The 15,186-nt window shown below is 39.8% G+C and overlaps 1 protein-coding gene across 3 annotated transcripts in view; it reads right to left on the reverse strand.

Moving 5' to 3' along the window:
- GSL10 (glucan synthase-like 10) overlaps window positions 1–15,186 on the reverse strand; it is a 234,036-nt gene that overhangs the window by 36,670 nt on the left and 182,180 nt on the right. For all 3 annotated transcript variants that reach the window (XR_016432360.1, XM_090008729.1, XM_090008730.1), the window contains exon 37: window positions 5,264–5,383. Coding sequence is in view for 2 of the 3 variants with exons in the window: in XM_090008729.1 (XP_089864855.1) it covers window positions 5,264–5,383 (120 nt within the window). In the remaining variant the exon portion in view is untranslated. The remainder of the gene's footprint in view (window positions 1–5,263; window positions 5,384–15,186) is intronic.

The raw sequence follows: 15,186 nt of genomic DNA on the forward strand, positions 1-15,186 counted from the left end.
GTGCGCTTGGTGAATAGTGGAAAGTATGCGGGTTATGGCTGTGCATGCGTGAATGTTTGTCATTGCAAAATTATTCCAATGCATGATAGCAGTGGGGTTGGGGGTTTGTAGACTTGCAGGTGCTGGCTGTTGTTACGTGGCTTCCCTCTACCATCTTCAGACACCAATGCTCGCACTCGGAAGCACGTGAACCCTACAGGTCACCGGTAGGTGTATGCTGACCGGGACACTCAAGATGCCACACAAAGGTGTTGGGTGTTAAAATGTAGTCATATATAGTTATATATATACATATATGTATATATAACAATATTTATGAATATTTCTTGTATCGACCCACCAGGGGCATTTTTGAAATCTTACTCTCTGTAATAGGAACTGACCACTATGGACAGTTTAGTCTTTTCTGTTTTTTTTTTCCTTTTTTTGTGTCCCTTTTACATTATGTAAAAATCAAGAGGGCACACTCACATAAGCATAATGTCAATAATGGACAAGATACAATATGCCACAAAGGGCAAACACCAATCACACACAAGACAAAAGAGAAAACTTGAAATACTAGTGGAACTCTACCCATTAAGGACTTCCAGAAAAGGTGCGCGTGCGGGTGCCGCATCAGGTGCGGTCAACCCAACCCTGGGTGCGTTGACCGCACCCAGGGTCATTTTGGTCAAATTTTTCGATTTTTTTTTTTAATTTTACCTTCTGAAATGGGCTGCGGAATTTAAAAAAAAAATCTGCTAACAGCTGACCGTGCAGCAGGTCCCGCCCGCACCGGGTGCGGTCAACCCAACCCTGGGTGCATTGACCGCACCCAGGGTCATTTTGGTCCAATTTTTGTTTTTTTTTAAATTTTGCCCTATGAAATGGGCTGCGGAATTTTAAAAAAAAAAATCTGCTGACAGCTGACCGCGCAGCGGGACCCGCCCCTTCCTGGATTTCGATTTTGACTTTGGCCTTGATAGCTTCGGTCTCTTTAGAGTTGCCTATTCCCTGACGAGGACTTCCAGATTCTTCACCTCTCCCCACCCCTTGCAGGATCCCTGCAGATAGTGATCAGAGAATGAAAGGACGGAACAACCGATGTCTGCTTGCTGCTGCTGCTCTTGTTTTATAAAGGGGGCACTTGTGTCCACAACATCTGACGAGCTTTGTTGGCATCCCATGCTATTCCTGCCTCCAAACAATGAATTTGCAGCGTTAGTTAACTTGGAAATGACGATCCATCTTCCTCAAAAATTAAAACCAAAATTCAAGAGCCTTTTGAAGTCTTTATCCTTCAACCATCCAGATCTTTCTTCGTCAAGACATGGCATTGGATAGAAATGATTGGAGGAGAAGGATTCATGTGGAAGACCCATAATGATTTTCTTTTTTGGTTCATATCGCCGACCCCAATTATTTTGGGATGAAGGCGTGGTAGTTGTTGTTGTTGTTGTTGTATAATAAATGATAATGGTGGTGGTAGCCTTGGTGGCTATTAGCATTCAATTTTCTCCTGACAAGATGGGTGCTCTAGTCGTAGCCTGGTGTAGACCTCTGTTTTCCACATGTCAAATCCAATAAATTTCTTTTAGTTGTCATCCAGAGTCCAGACTGGAGATCTGTGTGCAACTATATATAAAATGAAATTTGAAGAACCCTAGGCAGTGGCGTGGTAGTGGAGCCGTAGGCCTCGTGAAGACTCTCTCCAACAAACCACATCAAACCTTTCGCTTATATTTTTTTTTCATGAAGACCAGGGAGTTTCTGACATGATTGAATCATGACAGTCAGCAGAACGCAGCAGGCTGGGTCGATCAGATTGCCAATCCTTTCGGTTCATCAATTTTGTCCCGTTGCGCCAAAGTACACAACAAGCAGAATGTGGGTAACAAGTCTTCAAACAAACACACCAGCAAAAAAAAAGAACTGGTTATAAGTCATATATATATATATATATATATATATATTTTGTCGCACCCCCGCACACGCACACCCACACCCGGGTTTTTTGGAAGTGCCGCATCCCCACACCCGCACCCATGTGACATAGCTCTTAACTAATTATGATGGTAAGATACCAAATAATGTAACAATTTTCTTTTTTGGTATCCTGCTAAAAGGGAGGAAACCTTGGACGGCGATCATCGGGGACCGTGAGGATACTAAACACCGTGTGCAATTGTTGTCCCCAAGAACCCGATATGTTGTTCATGTTAACAGCCACAGTTGTAGGAAACTTTCAGCTATTTGCCTAAGGATGGTATTGTTGACTCAGTTGTAATTATTGTTATACCAAGAAAGTGACATCAATGGATGATGATTTCTTTGATGTACCGGCATTAGGTGATGATTCTTAATCTTCCGATGGATGGTGATGATTCTTGATACCAGAAGGAACAATAGTAGAACCCAATAATTAAAATATAAATTGTGTGTTAAGCTATGACTGGGAACTTCCTTGAACCTCGAAAACTTAAACCGTTTTGAGTATCTGCGAGTTGGTAAAAAAGTGAAAATTAAATTTATGTGCATTAAATAGGAAAATGCATGCAAAAGCAATTTTGATAAGTAACTTAAAAAGTTATTCATGCATGTTGATTTGATTCATGTATCCTTAAAAGTTTAAGCATCAGTTTCATGCGTCTCTAAATCTTTGATATGTTTGATTTAGCATGAAATTGTTGAATGCTTATTTGAAATGATTTGTTGCTTGTGATTTTCTCTTAAATTTTGTGCATGATTTAATTTCTATTATTTACTTACTGTTAGATTTTTAGAAGAACTCGTACGAGGACTTCGGTCCTTATCCGTTTTCTAAATCTGTTTTTCAAGAAATGAGGCTCAGTAATGAGAGGGACTGACTGGTTGGAGGGCTCGAGATTTATGATTTGGTAGCTTGAGTTCTGATGTGAACAGGATGGATTAGAGTTGATATTGAATTTTTTAACTCTTTGACTTATTTGATTAAACAAATGAAGTTCAATTCATAGTTTTAAATTGACTCTATGTTTGATATGGTTGATGGAATGGGAATATTAAATCGGTAATGCACCCCCGGTCCTTGAGTGTTTTTTCCGCAATTGTTTAAAAAAAATCACATTTTTTTGAGGGTCGGTTTGGGGTCATTACAATCCAAGTTAGTTTGCAGCACTTGTCAAGAGGTGTCACGGATGTAGCATAGAGAGCATCCAAGAGAGGAAAGTTGTGTATAGGGAAGGTGCCATAGTTGGGGTAGTGTTAGCAGTGATGTGCGAGTGTAATTGTTAGTCGGGTTGTGCGCCAAATAGGGTGCACTATTGGTTGTGCCGGTATGGAGCGAGTTGGAATCCCACCACAGATATGCAGGTGTTCTACGCATAGGCCTCGACATGCATCTATGTAATACAGACACTTCAAAAAGGTCAATGTAGCTCTCTCTCTCTCTCTCTCTTTCTCTCTCTCTCTCCATATATATATATATATATATATATGCAAATAAATTTTTTGAAGCTACCATGTCACACCCTTCTCGCCCACACTTATGTGACATAGGCATACATGGTTTTCTGAAATTGTATATATATAGAGAGATAGATAGAGAGAGAGAGAGCAATGGGTTCGTGATAAATGAAATGTGCTAAATGAGTTTTTCAGGTTTTTTCGTTTTATTTTTAAATCCTGACCGTACAGATGTGATCTATGTACTTCATTTTATAGGGATCAGTCTTGATGTGTTTGATTCTGACACATGGGTGGGTTTTTATAACGTTCAAAAAGTCAACGGTCCAAAATCTTTGTAAATTTTTGAGGCTCCAAATATCATTTTTTCATCAAAAACACATGATCTAGGTGTGGATTCCTCGTCGACCATACCCAACACATTTATGGGGTCCGAACTGTGAAAAAAACACCATAAGAGAAGAAAAACCCATTTAGCATGGACCCATTACTTATATATATATATATATATATATATATATATATATATATATATAGAGAGAGAGAGAGAGAGAGAGAGATTGGTTCCTCCTACTCGGGTAGTAGGAGAAAAAGGATGGTTTTAATTACTCAATCATTTCATTTTTTATTTTCTAATCTGACCTTATGATACGATCAACATGGTTTGTTTAATAGGAATCAAGCTTTGAATCATCTGAACATGACATAAAATTAAAGACCCAGAATTTTCATAACTCATAAAATCATACTTTTTATTACAAAAAAACAATCAAACAGTAGATTATTAGCAAATAAAACATGCTTAACACATCTATGAGGTCTGATCCGCAAAATATGATCACCGAAAATCGAAAATCAGCATTGCCCACACAGTATGGATGGTAGGAGGAACTAATTTTCCTATCTATCTATCTATATATATATATATATATATATATATTATATATATTATATATATATATATATATATATATATATATATATATATATATATATATATATGGACGAGGGTATTAGTGGACGCGCAAGCAATGGACGGAAGGGTTGGACGAACCCCCGTCACTGATCGCATGCACGATCAGCAGCAGAATTTTTTTTCGCTGAAATGGCCTTTAGCAGAAGTCACAAACGCCGCTAAAGGGCCTTTTATCAGACAGAGCGGGTGTGTGATCAAGTCCGCACAGGCGTCTAACCGTTGTCCGACAGGAGGGTCGTTTGATAATACGCCTATATATATAGGTGTGTCTCGGGAGGCAATTTCTCGAGATATTAAAGGTTAGGTTCACAAATCTTGGGAAAATCCCAAGACTTAAATTTTTTTTAAAAATATCAAAATAACATGTTTAGACAATAAAATACACATAATAAAAGAAATAAGTAAAAAATGCAAAAGACAGAAACAAATATTTAAGATGCAAAAAAAATAAATAAATAATTGACAATATCATGGGTATTATCATGATTAACGAGAATATCACAAAATAATTAAATTGGCGATATTTTACCTTTAGTATATCATTTGAGGAAAATACAGGAATAATAGTGATATTTCGAAAATATAGCCAATATCTGTGATTATGAGGGGTATGAATTCCACAAGGGTTTTCCCCAGCATACCCATAAAAAATACGAATGAAAATCTACACACCGACTATTTAAACCCTTAGGATGTGGCACATGGGAGTATTATGTACTGTCATCCACACCATGCTTATACAATCACTTTTTTTAAAAACGTTTTGGAGAAAAAAATAATGTATTTCCCGCATTAAGTAAATCAGTAATATGAAACAGGAAAATGCATAGAAAAACAAATGTATGCCCAAGTTAAAATCACCTGATTCATGTCAATTGTCTGAACTGCGTTTCCTCTAGTAAATATAATTGCATGGTTCTGGTTTTCAGGCTTTCCTTCACCAAGTTTTGGATTTCCTGGCAGTTTTATAGAGTAAATTTCCTGCAGGATACAAATGGGCAAACCAAAGATAAGGCATACAATTATTTGATAGAAAATATAACCTTCGATATATGTGCTTCGATATATGTGCAGAATACTAAAGAAAATTTGTTTCACTAGAGGAAATACAACAACAACAACAACAACAACTACGCCTTCATCCCAAAATAATTAGGGTCGGCGATATGAACCAAAAAAGAAAATCATTATGGGTCTTCCACATAAGGCACACTAGAGGAAATACAATTTCACTTTTTTTTCTTTTCCATTATGAAATCATCAGATGAGAGGACAGCAACATTCATGAAAGAAGATTGCCAACAAGCGCCAATCTCAAACCAATACAAAGAACTCAGAGCTAAAACAGACTTATCTAGAAGATCCTTAGTTCAATCTTTGACTCTTCAAACATAGGGATCAGATACCTCACAAAACAATTATGCCTAGGGATCGATCAGATACCACACAAAACAGTCATGCATGGAAACGTTTTGTACTATAAAGATAGACCATCTAAATAATTGACATTTAACTCACCCACTTAGCAAAATAGGAAACCTGATAATTGCCAATTATAAGAGAAGACAGATGGAGAAAGCAGTTAAAGGGCATGCTTGGCACATGAGCAAAAACTAGCTCCAACGGGAGTAAGCCAAAGCTGAAATACATTCAACCACTAGTGTAGAATCAAATGGCTTAACCCTTCGTACTTCTTTTCTACGGAGTTTAGAATAACAAAGCAGAAAAGCATTAAGAAAAAGGGACGGGCTCAAAAGAATGTCACTATAGCATGTTGTTTCAGCCATGGTTGTACGTATCGTAGTAAGATACGTATCATTACTTTTGTATTTTGCAATACGATAGACACTCGTACCGCGAGTGTGTATGGTACCTGTATCAGGTGTATTGTACGATACAATGTTTATCATATGATATAGTATCAGGGCACTTAAAAAAAGTCGAAAGTTATTTTTTTTTTCATTTTGGATTTGAAAGGCATCTTGAGGGCCGAGTTCTTCATATGTCTAGAGTCTGTTAGAAGGGAACCCACAAAACCTAGATTTCGTGAGATCGATTTGGGGGCCAATTCATGCACAAGGGAGAGGGCTTTTGCGATTTTATCAATAGTGCATTTCACCATTTTTTCACTCAAAGAAGTGAGTTAAGGTACAAAATCTCTATTCTTTGCATCTTATTGAGTGTTTTTGGTGAAAGGTGTGCCTCGTGCTTCTTATTGAGTTTTTTAATTGGTTATGTTTTATTTTAGATCCTTCGATGTAGTCTTCACAATCATGGCAATATTGCAGAAGCATTGATGATGTACCACGACTAGGGTCACCATTGAATTTGAGATGTCGGTTTTGTGATGCTATTATTATAGGTGGACTACATAGATTTAAGCAACATATTGCAGGTTAAGATCAAAATGTAAGTCTATGTGATTCTCTATCTATTACTGCAACTTTTCAGGATGATATTATTGCTGAACTAGAAGAAATCTGAAGAAGAATGTTGCAAAAATGCAAAGATGAAGGACTTCCTATTAAGAATAAGAATGAGTCATCCAGGGGTATTTTTGTCACTTTACTGTTCTGCAACATTACTGTTGTATTATGCTATTGGGTCGGGTGCTTGGGTTTGGAGCAGACCCGATATCCATTGTTATATCAGATCTGAACAGAGTAATATAAATATGAATTAGGGTACGTTCTCACAATAGAGAGGAAAAACAGGAAGCCCATCTTTGCTGCAGACGCCTCCAAACCTCTCTCTCTCTCTCTTGTTCTACTGTGTGAACACAACTTCGGTGATGAAATCTTTCATGGTATCAGAGCGGGTTCACTTGTGATTTCCATTCCAACTGTGCAGTACGAATTCCAGCGAGAGTGCCCTGCGAGATTCAGACCTTCTGTCATAAACAGGTTGGGTGATTGATTTCTTCTTCTGATAGCCTTCATCCTTTCTCTCTTCTACTTTATCCAGTCATCTGTGCCGTCAGATCTGGTTGTTGTCAGATCTAGTATCGAATTCTTCAACCCTAGGTCTGATCGACAAACCCAAATTTGGTTGTCGTCAGATCTGCCGCCTCTTCTCATTCTCTTTGTTTCTGTTTCTCAATCCTTTAAAGGAATCTTATTTTGACAAGTTTGTCGAGTTCTAATATTCTTGCCCTAACCTGCGCCAGATCTGAACTATTTCAGATTCACCTCAAACTGCATCAGATCTGGAATTTGCGTCAGGTTTGAATTTTGTGACAGATCTGAATTGTTCTGATTTGCTGTCTTTAATATTGTCTCTGCGTCAGATCAACTTATAAGTTATAACAAATCTGATTATATATCAGATTGCCTATTGTACTTGTCTTTGTATGGAACAATTTTGTTGAATCTGCGAAAAGGCCTGCCTATGTGTCTGAACACCCTTTGCTATCTTAAAAAGGTTTGATTGTTCCCTAAAATAAAGGTGAAAAAGGAGAATAGAGAACAATAAGCATGTTTGCAGTAATTTTTCCTGTGCAGGCAGATTCTGGACAGATTTCCCACATCTATTTACAGTCTTTCAGTCTTACTTTCACCCATTGTCCTTTCATCATTATGGATTCTCCCTCTTAGCTATCTAGTTTTCTCAGACAACTCATTTCTGAAAAGCTCAACAATTCAAATTACTTGACCTGGAAAAGACAGAGATCCTACCATTTATCAAGAATCTGGATCTCTCTAGGCACCTTGATGGGACAGTCCGTGCACCACAAGAGTTCGTCATGCAGGAACAATAGGGTGACAAAAGAGAGGCCTCCAGCAAGGTAATTCGCAATCCAGATTTCACATCATGGAAGAAAAGAGACCAAGCAGTCGTGGCATACATTACCTCGACTCTCTCTGTAATAACTTCAATTTTTGACAACAAATTGTTTAAGTTTATTGGAAAATATCGGGTATTTTTCTAAATTTTGGGCCTGGGATCCAAATTTCAGATCCAGGACCCATAAAGGGATTTTTTCGAATAAATTTACTTCATAAATTTGATATGTATGTATAAGTACAATAATTTTTAATTAATTAAATAATTTTGGGAATAATTATTTAAAAGAGGTGCGTAGATGGGTCTGGGATCCACATACCGGATCCATATACCTATATATATTTTAATATATATATATATATATATATATATATATATATATATATATATATATGTATGTATAATCATAAATAAATAAAATTTTAATTTTTTTTTAAAAAAAAAGTTAATCCGAGGACCCACAGTTTGATCCATTTGTATCCAACTTGTGGATCCATATGGTTTGGAGTCGGGTTACGGGTCTCGAGTCCGGACCCAAGCCCCACCCTGCGTAACAGCCTTTTTAAAGAGAAAAGAGGCAACCCAATAAGGGTTGCCCGATGAAACTGTAACAGAACAAGAAAGGGGGTGGAGAGGGGGGTTACGTAGGGCGTAACCGACCCCGCACCTCTCGGTAGAGGAGGGGTTTTGGGGCCGATAAAAGGAGTGGAGAGGGGTTTTCCCTCCTCACTCGGGTCTCTCTCTCGTCCCTCGTCTCTCTCTCTCTCTGTCTGTGTGCGTGCGTCGGAGGATAGGATATCACCGGAAAAAGCTGCGGCAACCCACATCCACCACAGGCCACGGCGAGCTCCCCTGTCACGGCAACAGCAAGAAGCGACACCAGCCAACCCTGCTTCGCGTCCCCAGGCTCCGATCGCCGGAAAAGCTTCAAAAAGGTACGAGTCTTCTTGGAATCGGGATGAGGAATCGAACATGGGTTCGATTCCATAAGTGGATTGAGGGGAGGATTTGGGGGTTTTGCTGTCAACCCCATTTTGGAACCCTAGTTAATGGTTGGGATTTTTTTGCCTAACCCTAAATCCAAAAAAAAAATCTCAACCCAATCGATTTGGGGATGTTTGACGAAAACCCCAATTCAGCCGAATTTGGGGATTGTCAGTTTATTTTCAATTTAAGGGGGTGGGGGATTATCTTTTGATTTCTTGAAAATTCAAATATGCTATGGGATTTCAGATTTCCTGATAGAAGGGGGTTTGATTTGTGTTAAAAGGGCGGCAGACCTCTGTTAACGAATTTGTTCTTGGATTTTCCTAAGAGGGGTTACGAATTTTCTGATGGGGATAGATACCCTGAAATCGTGAAACAGGGGTTTTCCCTGTTTTGATCACCCTAAGCGATTGGTTTGAGAATGAATGTTTCTCTTTTTGTTTTGATTGACAATCCTTATGATAATCGATCCGCCTCGTTGATTTCTGTCATTTTGTTCATGATATTAGAGAGATCGGTGCATTTAAGTTAAAGTTTTGTTCTGTGAAATATCACTCTTGTAATATATTTTCTGTGAGATGTAGAATAATAGATGAATTTATGGGTTTCTGGAAATACTTATACTAGCCCAATACATTGATATGTTAGTATGTTTCCCTTATAGAAAGGTTTATTTTCTTACTTATGTAATGTTGTTGAAGCTCAGTAGAGATGCTCATTTCCATTTTTTTAATGTTGAAGACAGATAGTTTAAAATCTACATGTTACGATACATTGAAGCTTTAGGGTGTTTAGTAGACACTTGATTTGGGTTTTCCCTGAATAGTTGGTTTTGAGGAATCTATATAGTGGTTAACCTAAATGTTGACTGAAACAAACAAATAGTTGTTAGGTACCCACCTTCTGTGGGCTATTCTGACGTGGAATTTGTGAAGGTAAACAACTTGAATGCATGTTGCGCATTAAGCTTAATATGGTTGTCATGGTTAGTGTTATCCATAACACAAAATTCACTCATGAGTAATAGCTGAAATTATTGCTTATGCTGGAGATTTTCTTTTTGGTTGCAGCACATGAATATAGTTGGTTTGGTTAAACAGATTATGATTTGAATCACGTGTTGCTTTAAAGTATCTCAAGTTGGTTCTTGAGTGTGGCTTAAGCACATATTTGTAAAATGCAGGGTGGATTATTGAGTTATATTTAAAATTTTCAGTCATGTAAAATATGGGGTCATCATACCCTATTCAAGAAGGATGGACACATAAAACTGAATTTTATACCCTGTGACATTCTGATTATCATACCCCATTTTTCTAGCATACCCTGTTATCCTCTACAGTTGAACTGTATTGCAACAGTATGGCCTTTCGCCATACTGATTTTTATTGCACCATTATGAATTTCTTTCGCAGCTCTGATTTTCTTGAAACAGAAGGAATTGACTTCAATTAATTAAAGTAACATTGACTATTGGTTTTTGTATTAGGTTACACCCGATCGTTTACTTTTCCCTAATTATGAATATTTGAGATACCTTCTCTTGAATGTATCGTTCTGTTATTGAAAAATTGGTTGGTGGAGGTGCATACATGATAGGAATGCGTGCATCCCTTAAATATAAATTTCTAGATCTGGTTTATGTGCATGGGTGTGGATGATAACTCATGTTATGAATGGAAGGTTTCATGTATCTACATTATGGGACATGTTTAATTATCATGCATGTATGATTTAGTTTCAAGTGCATGTGCATATATGGGATCGATGGGTATTGGCATGTATAATCATGCATAAATATTCTCATATACTTATGAAACTATAGATGAATGCATGTGTGTTAAGTGATTACATGAAAGCACTTACACATGGATGGTTACACATGCATATGATTGTGGAAGCTCATGCACATTGTTAAAATGGTATGAATGAATGTGCATTTTTAATTATGTTGGTATTATTGCATACAATGCAAGTTGTTATGATTTTTGTTGTGGGACGCATCGATGGCCTAAATGGACCATCGTCGGCCTGGAGAGTCGTGGGTTTGGTTTTCTTTCACCTATGTTTTTAACTGCATCACTAAAACCACATAAAATGGTTTGGCACATTACTACACTATTCTAGTTGTTTATACAGGCTGGAGTCGCAAGGGAGGATGCGGGTTTTCACTTTACTTTTATATATGGTGTTGCAAACTTAAATAATTAACTTTAATAAAAATCTTAGATATCCGGTCTTGGGGAGACTGTGAGGATACAAAAACTTCGTGTGTTGTAATTTGGTCCCCTGAACCCGATATTGAAGTTCTTTCTCCTGACCACGGTTTAAGGGAGAGTCTGTCACTTTATCCAGGAGTGGTGTTTTTGACACAACTGTTGTTAATGGTACCAAGGAAGTGGCACTTGTGACGTGGGGTGTTCCTTGTGTCCCCGACATTAGATGTGGAGGTCTAATGTTCCGAAAGTGATTCGGTTGAGAACTAAGTTGGAACCTAGTAAAAAAATACAAATTGTATATTAAGCTACCCTAGGAACCGACTTGACCTCAGGGATTGTACCCGTTTGGTGTATCCGCGGGCAACGGTAATTAAAAAAATGCACTTAAAGTTGTGTGCATTTAATAGGACATGCATATGGAAAGATGAAACTTAAATGAAAGATAACAGAAGAAATCATGAATTGCACATAATCATGCATTTTTTCTGTTATGCATTAGATCATGCTGGTTTGAATCATTCTTTATATCATGACATGATTTGGTAGTATCATATGATTTATTTCTTGAAATCATGCTGTAAGGTTTGGTTATTTAGTTCTTGGTATTGCTTTACTGTTCTTGACTGGTGAGCATATGTAATTGTTGGTAAGTATGGTGATTTAGATTCTGCAAACTTGTATTCCTTCACTCACTCAAATCACTGCATGAAATCTTATCCATGTTTTTTGTCTCACCTGGTTTCTTTAGAAGTAGTTGTGCTTAGAATTTCGATTCTGACACCCTACTTTATTGGTTTTTCACAGAATGTGGTGAACAATGATGTTGGACTGTCTACTGGGAATGGATGAGAGTCATACTTGAGCCTGACGGCTTCAACAGAGGACAGAGTGGCTCTTTCTTAAATTCTTCTTGCTTCTTTCCAGTTGTCGCTTTATTTTCAGTTGAATAAAACCTTGTCTTTGAAATTTTCTCTTACTCATAAATAAAGGAATTGGTTTGGTTCTTATGGATGATGGTTGCAACTTCGTTTGTGGTGGTTGGGCTATCCAATGAAAATTGGAACTGTGAGGACCCCAGATCTCTGGGAAGGTTTCCGCATTGAAAAAAAAAGTATTCCGCATTTTTAATGGGTATGGATTGGGGTCGTTACACTCTCTCAAGAGATATTGGTGAGTATTCCAGATGACTGCTCTGCCACGGAGCTGTGGCAGAAGTTAGCTCAGACATATTCACAGATTTCGGAGGCCAGAATTCTTCATTTGAAAAGAGAGTTTCAGTTGTTAAAGAAGTCTTACTGTGATAGAATACATGAATCGAGTCAAGACTATCACAGACCGATTAGCTATGGTGGGTTGTGAGATTTCTGACAGAGAAAAGGTGCAACAAGCGCTGAATGGTATTGGGCATGAATATCACATGTTGGTCTCATCGTTGCTATGTCTGCCATCACAACCAAACCTTGAAGATCTCTGTGCAAAGTTGCAACAGTATGAAGTCACCATTAAACGGGAGATCTTTTCAGATCCCAGTAGTCACGAGGTAATGATCACAGGGGTGGGATTAGAAAGGGGGCACAACACCTTCTGTGGAAGACGTAGACAAGGAAGAGCTAATTTTGGAGGACGTGGATTGTTGCCTACTCCAAATAATCAGTTCAACTCATTTTTCAACAATCAAAACTCCAGAAATGTACCAACGTGCTATTAATGTAATAAGAGAGGACATATGAAGGCAAATTGCTGGCATAATCCTCAGAACAAGGGAAAGACGAATGGGGCAGCATTTTCCAACAAAGGAAAAGTAATGGGGGGACCGAAGGATGAGGATAAAGAAGCAGGATTGACCCAGATCCATACAGCCTGATACAGGCAGTGAACCGCATTTGCACCATGGGATTGGGGATCGAACCCAAGTAGTGGATCCGATCCAGATTCCCGTACCGAGACGCGGAGAAGAGGTCCCTCTGCGTACCTACTCCAAACGAGCACAGAGAATACAAGCCGGGACGCCCCAGATCCAGCAGCACACAGAAGTTGTCTTGGGTCCAGGACCAAACCCAAGACCTGGATCCAGTTGAAGTCGTTAAATGCCCATCCTAGGGTTGCGTGCAGCCACACAACATATTGAATTTACCTCAGCCTGTTTTCTTTCTGTTGGTTCACTACAACGTTTCTTTTCTTTCACGTTGATTCGTTTATTTCTTGCATCCAACCACTATTTATCAGTTTGTTTGTCATTTATCTTTTATCATTGTAATCTTTATCAGTCCCATAAATAAATTGTTGATCTGATCGATTGATCTGATCCTTTGCTCTGTATTCCCACTGACTTTTTTGTTGTCGCACGACCGAACGTGCACCAAAAGATCACCGTCAACGTCAGACCTATTACGTGGTAGTTCATTTTTTGTCGTTGCGTCAAAGATCAGCATCGTCGACATTCGTTTCGTCAGAGCATCGTGCCCTCCCTGCATCAAGGTGGTATCAGAGCCCAGTGTTTCCTCATTCGTCAGCGACATGGTTCAAAAGGCGAGGAGCGATCCGGCGAGTGGAAAAGAGTGGGAGGAAGCCGGCAACGAACATACGATGTTGCGGATGATGAAAATGATGACAAAAATGCAAGAAAACATGATGCGCATCAGCAGGGACGTGGCCATCATGTCAAAACGCCTAGATGGGGTCGAAAATCGGATCGTCGCCATTGAGTCAACCAGGGAGGCACGCGCGGCGCCTATGCTGAACATGGGAGCGGGATCGAGTGACGGTGCTGACAGTCAAGCACATGCTATCGTAGCCGACCCAGGCCAGTCGGCCTCTGGTGATCGCGCCATTGCCCAGAACCCGTTAACCCCTTTCCACCCTAATATGGTAACAGTTGGCACCCTCTGGGTGAACTCGGGACTCCTGGTTGGAACCCCACAACACTCAGGTGTGCCCCAGCCCAGGCTGTAATTCCCTGTGGGCCTGGTCTGCAGGACCCCAGCGGCACGTTGGGCCCTGCTGCAGGCCCGGGTGCATTATCCCAACCCGGGAAGGAGCTTGTCCTTAACCCTGATCCCGCGCGTGGAGGCCCTATGGCAGCAAACCTGAAAGCAGGAGCAAGGGGACCCGTGTGGATGGGTCCGAGCCCGAGAGGGTCCGGACAATAATATTTTTCCACGGGACCCAGACCCGGCTCTCGGGGGCCATCCTTTGGGTCCCCGAGAACGGGTCCGAGTTCTGAACTCCCTTACCCGACCTACCCAGTTGGGTTTGGTTCGTGATTCGCCCTGAATCAAACCCAACCCATTATGTTTGAACCCCAACATGGATCCAATGCTAACCCACACTTGTATCCGACCAAGACAGAGCTCCAGTTTGAATTTGAGTCAGGTCAAAACCCGACCCATTTTGTTACGGATCTAGGATCGAGTTCGAACCAAGCCTTTTCACACCATAACTCGATTCATGGTCCTACCCATCCCATTCTGGGTCCGACGAGTAGCTTAGGACTAGACCCAATCCATATCCAATCGGGCGAATCATCCCAATATTATACCAACCAGACCTAATACCCACACCAGAACCAACCCATTAACCCATCCCCGATCCAAAACCCAATACCACACCCGACCCAACACCACTATCTTAGCCTGACCCATAACCCAAATCCGTATTATCCCATTCCTACCCACCTAGAGCCCGAGACCCGACCAACCCTTAAACCTATAGCAGGACCACATGTCCTACCGGTGCCACAACGTCGGCCGCAGATGGTTCCCACTCACGGGCGAGCCAGACAGAGGCAGGTTCCTA

Source organism: Nuphar pumila, chromosome 6 (genome assembly GCF_984573655.1).
Source record: "Nuphar pumila chromosome 6, dmNupPumi1.hap1.1, whole genome shotgun sequence".
NCBI lineage: Eukaryota > Viridiplantae > Streptophyta > Magnoliopsida > Nymphaeales > Nymphaeaceae > Nuphar > Nuphar pumila.